General features: G+C 35.4%; 5 protein-coding genes across 5 annotated transcripts; 3 read left to right on the forward strand and 2 right to left on the reverse strand.

The window, feature by feature from the left end:
- Window positions 1-284: 284 nt before the first annotated feature.
- GYP8 (GTPase-activating protein GYP8) lies at window positions 285-1,790 on the forward strand (the record flags this gene model as incomplete). The annotated part of the gene is made up of 1 exon (XM_448757.1): window positions 285-1,790. The coding sequence occupies one exon, from the start codon at window positions 285-287 to the stop codon at window positions 1,788-1,790; it is 1,506 nt and encodes a 501-aa protein (XP_448757.1).
- A 427-nt stretch (window positions 1,791-2,217) lies between these two features.
- On the forward strand, window positions 2,218-3,102 carry CAF16 (putative ATP-binding cassette family ATPase CAF16; the record flags this gene model as incomplete). The annotated part of the gene is made up of 1 exon (XM_448758.1): window positions 2,218-3,102. One exon carries the CDS (start codon window positions 2,218-2,220, stop codon window positions 3,100-3,102), a length of 885 nt encoding a protein of 294 aa, XP_448758.1.
- A 323-nt stretch (window positions 3,103-3,425) lies between these two features.
- On the forward strand, window positions 3,426-4,508 carry CAK1 (cyclin-dependent protein kinase-activating kinase CAK1; the record flags this gene model as incomplete). Its single annotated transcript, XM_448759.1, has 1 exon — window positions 3,426-4,508. The coding sequence occupies one exon, from the start codon at window positions 3,426-3,428 to the stop codon at window positions 4,506-4,508; it is 1,083 nt and encodes a 360-aa protein (XP_448759.1).
- Window positions 4,509-4,692: 184 nt separating this feature from the next.
- AGX1 (alanine--glyoxylate transaminase) lies at window positions 4,693-5,817 on the reverse strand (the record flags this gene model as incomplete). The annotated part of the gene is made up of 1 exon (XM_448760.1): window positions 4,693-5,817. The coding sequence occupies one exon, from the start codon at window positions 5,815-5,817 to the stop codon at window positions 4,693-4,695; it is 1,125 nt and encodes a 374-aa protein (XP_448760.1).
- Window positions 5,818-8,550: 2,733 nt separating this feature from the next.
- Window positions 8,551-9,540, reverse strand: HAC1 (transcription factor HAC1; the record flags this gene model as incomplete). The annotated part of the gene is made up of 1 exon (XM_448761.1): window positions 8,551-9,540. The coding sequence occupies one exon, from the start codon at window positions 9,538-9,540 to the stop codon at window positions 8,551-8,553; it is 990 nt and encodes a 329-aa protein (XP_448761.1).

Consider the following 9,540-nt stretch of genomic DNA (forward strand, 5'->3'; position numbering starts at 1 on the left):
GATGCCCTTTAATTTGTTTCAGATAGGATGATTACAGGGCTACATAATAATATATTAGCAATCTAAAACCTTAATCTGTTTCGCTACATTTTGAGGTGGCATATGTGTATTATTTCGCTACTTGTACATATCATACAGAGAAGACTAATTTAGGGCTGTCTCACTGTTCCATATTGGAAATTATAGAGTCAACCTAATAGAGTCCTATCAAGAAAGTTTCAAGATATTACGTTTGAATCACTTGACTCTGAACAAGGTATAAGATTTTCATTACAAACTATATTATGCATACAGGATATCGAGATCAGTTGGGTCTATCGCATTATGATATTTTAAGTGGGAGTGAAATCCTGGGGTCTCACTTAGAGAATCATGTCAGAGAGAAGGGGAAAATAGAGTTGCTTGACAATACGATTTCAAAAAAGGATATCGATGTACTAAGGGCTCTTGGCTACACTGAGTTTGGTTACGCTAGGCATAATTTGCGGAGGAAAGCATGGCATATAATACTGCGAAGTCAATATGTTGCTGAGCACAATGATAAGATTCAGTCAACAGCTAAAACAGTTACACATAAAGATGAAAAGCAAATAGAACTTGATGTAAATAGATCATTTAACAATTTAAAGAATGGACCACAAAGAGCTTATTTGAGAAAAGTATTGCAAAAATTATTGATTAGGTTTTTCAGATCAAATAGTGAACTCTCTTACTATCAAGGTTTTCATGATGTGTTATCTATATTTATTTTGGTATTCCTGAATTACGATGATGACAACACAGGAGAACATGTAATTTACAAAGTTGAAAATATCGAGTCGCTATTCTACTGTGTGGAAGCGTTCAGTTTACTGTACCTTAGAGATTTTCTTATGCCAACATTGGATTTTTCTATCGATCAGTTGAAAGTAATACAGAATTACATTTTAAATAAAGATGAAGAGCTATATGAAAAAATGCAATTAGATGTGATACATCCTTTATACGCAATATCTTCGGTTCTTACAGTCTTTGCCCATGAGTTGAAGCCAACGGTAGATGATCAATCTCATGAGATATTTGAAGTGTTTGATATGATAATTAGTTCACAATCCATGTTTTTGCCTTTAAAAATCTATGCAACTCTCTTTTTGCAGTTCAAATCCGACATTATTACCACATATGAAGTAAATATAGAAAACTTTGAAAATGAGGCTGATTTGATTCATTGTGTAATACAGCAAGTCATCCAAAAGAATCTTTATAGTCATGAAATTCACAACGAATCCTTTATTAATGCAATAAAAAAGGTTAGATTGGCTAAGGCGTCTGAGTATACTTTGACAAACGTAAGTGACATGGTCAATGTCTACAGTCCACTGGTAACTACTGCAAGGGGTGAAAGCCAATTATTCACCTCCGAAGAAATCAATGAGATAGTTGGAAAGCAACTAATTTACCATAATAAACAACAACAACTGAAGATACAAGCCAAGGAAAGACTGTTGAAACCAAAATCAAAACATATAAATAGCATGCTTTCGATTATAGGCGGTCACGGAAGTATTTCGCCATTAATTAAAGCGTCAATTGCTGTCGCCATTGTTGCAATTTTGCTCAGAATGAATAAGAATAAACGTATAATAGCTGGCATATCTACTGGCAAAGAATTTATTGGCGAGATCAAGCATTTACACAGCTCAATATTTTACTCATTGAAGAACTCTTATTGGAAGGATCCCTTAAAGATTGTACTCCATACCTATAAAAAACTCCAAAATCAACTGTCATCATCCGATTTTGAGAGATAAGATCTGATCCGAATAACTAACCATAACCTTTCTTCTTGTTAATGACTGCTTGTATAAAATATCGATTACAATAAATTCTTTTGACCATATTCAATAATAGAAATTTTGAATAGGTCATCCAATCATTAATATTAAATTGCCCGCATAAAGACTATCGGAGCTTAAAGTAGAGTTGTCTATAAATACTTTGTATATTTCATGGTTTATCTGCGTGATGACCAACTCGTTTATATTGGCACACACAGTTTTTTCTATCAACGTAGTACAGCTCTAAAAATGAAAAAAGTGGGTGATTAAAGTAGCATTTCCAATATATCTAGGAAGGATTATTCCAGAATGATTACTTCTGGAATATCTATTTTGTAGTGATAAATTTACCTTAAGAACAATTAATAGTATTTATACAACTATTTGCAGTTCATAAATCATGACGGACTACGCAGTCGAAGTTACAGACCTCACTTACCGTTTTAAAGAGAGCCCTGAACCAGCCGTCGAGAATATCAACTTAAAGGTTCCCTGGAACACAAGAACTCTGGTTGTTGGTGCTAATGGTGCAGGTAAGTCGACACTACTGAAGCTGCTCAGTGGTAAGCATTTATGCCTAACTGGGAATATCAAAGTTAATGGCCTCGACCCATTCAGTCCGCTTTCAATGACTACTTCAATAGACAATACTCTCATTGAGAATGACGATGGTTTTGGAAATAAAGGTGAATGTCAGGTATCCACATATTTAGGTACAGAATGGTGCCATATGAGCATTATTAATAGAGACATAGGAGTACTTGAACTATTGGATAGCATTGGTTATCAGTTTTTCAAGCAGAGGGGTGATAGACTTATTGATATTCTGGATATCGATGTCAATTGGAGAATGCATCGTTTGAGTGATGGTCAAAAGAGACGTGTTCAACTAGCAATGGGACTTTTAAAGCCTTGGAGAGTGCTCTTACTGGATGAGGTAACAGTTGACCTGGATGTTATTGCACGCATGCGTCTATTAGATTTTTTGAAGTGGGAAACAACTAATAGAAAGTGTTCAGTAGTGTACGCAACACATATTTTTGACGGTTTGGCTGCTTGGCCCGATTATGTCTTACATATGCAAAGTGGGAAAATAGTCTCAAAATTAGACTATAAGAACGATGTTACATTCTGCAATGCCAAAGAGGACTCAGAAGCCAATGGCAAAGTAATTGTTAAGGAGAACGGTCAGAAACTGGATGTGATCCGTCTAAATAGTTTACACCCATTAGCAATTCACTGGCTACAAGGAGACCATTCCAAGATATCACCAGGGTTGTCATAATAATAATAAATAGAGCCTAGTAAGCTGCATCAATTTTATTTATAGTCTAGATTATAGATTTAACGATAATGATGACCCATTTTATAATATAGCAATTGCAGTTCTGTATATTGCAAACAGTTGGGTTATTATGTAAATTTGTTCCGATTTGTAAGGTTTTTCAGACAATTCTCATACTTGAGTATTACGAAAGAAAAAGCGATGAGGTGATCTAGTTGAAATTGTTAGCCCAGAAGCAATAAAGGTCTTTATAATATAAATTCATAGACCTCTTAATATATTACCCAATGTGATTGAGCTTATATATTAGTTAAAGGATTGACATGAATAGTCCACGTCAGTTGATAACACACACTAAGATTGCCAGTATTTATAGGGTCAAGGATTTAGCTGTAAAAATAGTATCCACAGAGCATCACATACCACCTCATAATGTGCAAAGGGAAAGAAGAATACTTCGTAAACTAGCTGTTGAACCAGTAAATCAAGGCTATGGTGCGCATGTAATAAAACTAATTGAAGACCAATGTAAAAACTCAAATATAGAACTGTGGTTCAAGTTTTATCCAATCGACCTCGAGGATTATTTACGATCATGCTTTAAGCCACAGAACAAATTCAATCCTTACTACACACTAGGAGAAGTCCTGGAGACCTCTCTCAGATCATCATATGTGAATGAGTTTGACGTTAATGAATTTGCAAAGGACTTCTTTTTACAGATTGTGAAAGGTTTGAATTTTATACACCAGAGTGGAATTATTCATCGAGATATAAAGCCACGCAACATTGTCTTAGAGAAGCTATCAACTGGAAAATTTAACTTGGTGCTTATCGACTTTGGGATTTCCTATGATATAACTGAAACTAACATAGATGAGAGACCTGATTCAAAAATAACTGATGTCTCCACATCAATTTACAAGGCTCCAGAACTATTGTTCGGTGTGAAAAATTACTCTTCAGCTGTTGATATATGGGCAATGTTAGTTATATTATCAAACTTTTTTTCATTGGCGTCTGATTGCAAGAATTATCTATCCAGTTGTTTTGATGACGGATATAGGCCTGGCGAAGAAGATGGTAGTGATATCAAATTGATATTTTCTATATTTGAAAAATTTGGTGTTCCTACTGCTAATGAATGGCCTGAGGTTATTAATCATGGGTCTTCTGAAGTGTTTAATGGATTTTTTGGCAACAGCGATACTTCAAGATATATAATGAAACTCAGTGCTGTAGAACAAAGGCAAATAATAGCTTCCACATTTCCAAGAATAGAAGAACTATCCGATACAAAATTTAAAAACAAGTTGTATGAAATTTTGGTAAAAATGGCATCTTATGAATCGACATGCAGGATAACAGCATTAGAAATTTTACAGCTGCTGGAGAATAATGAGTAGAAGATTCACTGTTTACCAGCAATTTCAGAAAGGCTCGGTGATTTGCTCTTATATAAAAACAAAAAGAAAAGGTTAATATTTATTATTGTTATGATCAAGAATATATACTGAAGTGGCTGTTGTAAATAAACAAGAATATTAGTTGAAATGATATAAATAGATATCCACAATAAAAAGCGGGTCTTTATTTAGCTTCTGATATTAGCTTGTAACATGTTGGAATATAGTCGACACTTGGGTCACAAGCTGTGACACCCATATGACCAACACGGATATATTTAGTTGCAATTGATGGCATTATACCGCCGGCAATAACAACACCGTGGGCCTTCAGATGAGAAATGACTTTACCTGGCTCATCAACATAAATGGCTGTTAGACCATGGGCTGCTGATTCAGCTGGATATTTAGATACTAATTTTAAGCCTAGTTCTTTGGTTAATTTGTCTTTAAATTCGGTACTCATTTTTGCATGTTTCGTCCACCTAGCTTCTAATCCATCTTCCAAAATTTCTTGAAGAGCAGCATCCAAACTGTTGATGCTTTGAATAGCAGGTGTAGCAAAATACTTTGGTGTACCATTTTCGTAACCTTCCATAATTGGCAGCCATTTTTTTAAAGATGTAAAGTACGACTTTGGCTTATATTTATCAGATTTAACAAAATCGACCACTCTTTGACTTGCAAATGAGATACTCAAACCAGCAGGTGCTCCTAACGCCTTTTGAGATGCAGTCAAACAATAATCAATACCCCATTTTTTGAACTCAAATTCCTCACAACCAATTGAACAGACACCATCAACAATGATATATGTCTCGGGGGATATTTGACGAACAATTTCTGCAATTTCTTTAACGTTCAACAACACCGCTGTCGAAGTGTCGACATGTGTTAAAGTAATCAATTTATAGTTCTTTTCCTTCAGCTTCTCTCTGATCTTTTCAGTTGGAACGACATCGCCAACTTCAGCAGTTAATTTATCAACGTTAGCTCCATAAAGTTCCAAACACTCGGCAAAAAATTCGGAGAAGACACCTGTAGATACAACCAAGGCACTGTCGTTGTTGTCAATCAAGTTTGCACCAACAATATCCCATCCCAATGTACCTGAACCTGCAATAACGAATGGTTGACCCTCTTTCTCATCTGCTTTGAAAAGTTTCCTGGTATTTTTCAGTGTTCTTTGAAAAATTGCACCAAACTCTGGGGAAGTATGGGATAAGGATGGAACATCTAATGCCCTTTGTACTTTAGAACTAAGAATAACTGGACCAGGAATCAATAGAGTATCAGCTTCGGTGGACATTGTTCTTACTAACGGTTTCGATAAATATTTTGATATGCTACTACTTACTCTAGCAAACATCTAAAGTAATACAATAAATACAGATAAACAACGAACCTTAAGGGGAAAAAGGTAGGCTAGGTAATGAGGCAAATGGAATGGAGTAATTTTTACTTCAGATTGTCTGAAAACTGGTCATTATATATACAGCCCCATCGATTTAACAGTGTCAAAAAAAATCCGCATTGCGCAAATGGTAATCAATTTATATGCCAGTTCTCGGACGATATTAACCTACCTCCCAGAGGATGCAGTGCAACAGTAGGCCCGGTTAACTTAGGATTAAGGGTAGATAGCATTAATTCACTTGGAGGGGTGAAGTTGAATCCCCCCACAGTGTAAGCTACCTTTCCCTGCAGGCCTTGCTTGATGATTCACACAGCAAAAGGGCCAACTCACCAATAGGAAAGCATTTCCCTTTAATCAAGATTAATCCGTATGGTACAATTATGACGAAAGCAAGCCATCCTTCCTCCAAGACCGTGTATTCGGAGTTAATAGCTTACAGTAAATAATACGTGGAGAATAGCACGGAGAATGGGTGATGATATTCCTGTCATTAGACTTTTCTCGGTGGTCTAACTCCAGATTTCGCAAGGGAAATTTTTGCGGGGAAAGGGGAAGAAAACATGGGAGGCGATTTTTCGTAGCATGTCTGTTTAATGCTATATTGTACTTAACAGGTCTTTACAAAGGAAGTTATTACCAGCCTATTGAACTCTTTTCAACATCCCGGTCAGAAGTTAAAAGTGCAACCTATCCAATATGGCACTGCATAGCCCTCTCCCCCAAGATTTTATGCCTCGAGAAAAATCGTAAATCTATTTAAGGGTTTCTCCATAGGTTCTGTCCCTTAGATTCAATAATTACGTATTTAATGATATAAAATGTAGAGAACAATTAAATAATCAATTTTGCTGCATTTATACAGAAAAGTTAGCCATTCAGGGTAATGCCGTTAGGGTTTGTTGAGGTAGCGGACACTGTACAGTGTTAAACAAAGCTCAATTCAAAATATTGAAAGTAGCCATTATACTCTTCAATCTCATAATATTATTCTTGGTCTATCTACGGTTCTAGTTATTCGATTTTTTCTTGAATTGGAATGTTCTAGTTATAAAGTCTTCAAAAAGATAGAGGGGGGAAAAAAAAAGAGAAGGAAAAGAACTTTTTAAAGTTTATAAAAGATGCCTATCTCTCAAGTACGAGAGAAAAGGCTGTTTATTTTTTATATTTATCATTAATTAAGTTGAATGAAATTGATGCAGTTTAATGTCTAGAATGGAAGGTAGTAGTGAAAAATAATAAGAACGAAAAGAAAAAAAATTATAAATACCTGGCAATGTTGGAATATAATAACATGTTTGATTGAATTTGTTGAGACAAGAAATAAAGCCTTACTTCTTGGAATTCTCATTCATTGGTTTGAATAGTATCAAAAACAGTAAAAGATATGATGCAGATACAATAGCCATAAAAAAAAAAGAACAAAACTTGAAGCGTAAAACGAAATATGAAATATATGGGAACTCTTCACGAGTTCATGAAACAAATAAATTGAATGAAAAAAGATCCTTGATAAAAAGATGAAAATAGTTATCACTAGAAAGTTTGAAAATATGGGAGGCATGAATAACAGGTATTCCCAAAATGGCTTGATAACCCAATGAGACCATCAATACTAACAACATTGGTAAAATCGTCGTACTGGTATTTGTGTAGGACGATGGTAGCTAGTATGAAAGCTGAAATAGTTTGTTAATCTATGGTAGTGGCCACTGATTTGCTGTCGATTTCTAAAAGAAAAAGACTGCAACATTGAAGCTTTTTGATTAACAATTAAGTAGGCACAGCTCATAATTTTCTAGTTTTAATTGAACAGGCGTAGCAGTTTAAGCTATAAAAAGCTTTGGTAAAGCATGTTCAAGAAAAAGAGCAAACGAGTGATAAACAGCAAATTAGAGAATCACAAGCGATTTAAGATGTCGATAAGTAGCATAACAATAAAAGGCAACTGGTCGCAAAGCCGATAATTCCAATTAAGTATATCAGCGCGCCGCAAGAGGCTTTTGTTAAAGTAATCAAGCATCATCAGCAGTTATGTACTAATTTGGGAATATCTCGATCAAAAAGTAACTCCTCATTCTTTGCAGAAAGAACACATTTATTTCAACCACCGGCTTTGGTACCTTAATGGAAAGCACCAACTGAAGCGGTGGACTGAAAGGATTAAATGATAATGAAGTTGATGCTTTTGAATGTGAACGCTGAAAGCATTGCAGTTCTAATCATGTGGAAGAGAAGGTGTATGCAGGTAATAGTTCAAATGCATCAACTTGTTTGTTTGGAAGTTCCTGCGCATCAGGCAGGTCATGGTTGAAAAAATAAACAATAAAGTGTTAGTTATAAGATAAACAAGAACACTATCTTTCCAAGCAGTTAAATTTAGTAGAGCCTTTGTGAGTGTGTGTCTGTACATTACGTGACTACATTTGGAAAGATGTTTCTGGGAATTATAACTAATCGTGTTTGATAATCTATGAAGATTTCCACAGCTTCAGTGATATATTAAAAAAAAAATTATTCCTAGCCCGCTAAGAACATACTGTACTGGGTAATATCTTCTGAAGATATCAAAATCTTATTCTTTCTTATAACAGTTCTCTTAATTATTGACCACAATATATGGAAAGTTCAATAATTGATGAAACTATCATCCATAACTATGTTAGTAATCTCTTCTGGATTACGCTTTAAGTCTTCGACAAACAAACTGTTCGTGCTGCGACCAACCTGTTGAGGTGCAGTCAATGTGGAATTTGTATGATCAAACTCGCAGGGTATTGCTAATTCAAAACTATCGTCATTTTTAAAACTGTCAAGATCTCCCATTAAGAATGGAACACAGTTTTCGTTGCTTAGTAGAGATGGCCATTCAGCAGGATTGAATAAATTTTGCACAAGTGATTGCGACATATTCTTTCCCTGATTAATTCTTAGATCGTACTTATTTGGCGTTGATGAAGCAGAAGACAATGGTGTATTGGTGATTGTTTGTCTTTTATCAACTTCATTGTCGGAAGCACTGATGTAAGCGGACATGCATGTACTCGATGAAGTAGATGCGGTCAATGGTGTCATCTGTTCTATAGATCTAGGTCTGACTGGGGTTGATGTTACATCACTCCCAATCGAACCGAACTTTGTTGACTTCTTCTGAATCATTGAAGAAATGTATTCTCTGTTGTCAACATCGTCTTCAGCAGCATGTACATCTACAGCCCATTCGGCTGCTAAGGTAGAAGATATTTCGGTAGTAGAAGATGGTACATCTGTTGAACTAAAGGACATCTCGTCATCTTGTTCCATGTTGATATAAGTATCCCATACACTGGGATCAATCAGCATTGACTTGATATCAATTTTAGATTGAAGCTGGTCCAGGACGACTTTCATTGTGTTGCATTTTTTTTCAAGGTTTGCAACATAATTGCGTTTTCTGTCTCTAGACTTCTGAGCAGCTTTTCTATTTCTCAATATTCTTTGGATTTTACGAATCTCTTTTTCCTCTTTGGTTTTAGCTCTCTTTCTTGGAGGCATCCAAGTTTCGAAAGCCAAAGTGTTTTTAGCAGCGATTAGTTGATCTTCAGCGTTTTGTGGAATCATTTCTGAAAATTCTGACAT

Source organism: Nakaseomyces glabratus, chromosome K (assembly GCF_010111755.1).
Source record: "Nakaseomyces glabratus chromosome K, complete sequence".
Lineage (NCBI taxonomy): Eukaryota > Fungi > Ascomycota > Saccharomycetes > Saccharomycetales > Saccharomycetaceae > Nakaseomyces > Nakaseomyces glabratus.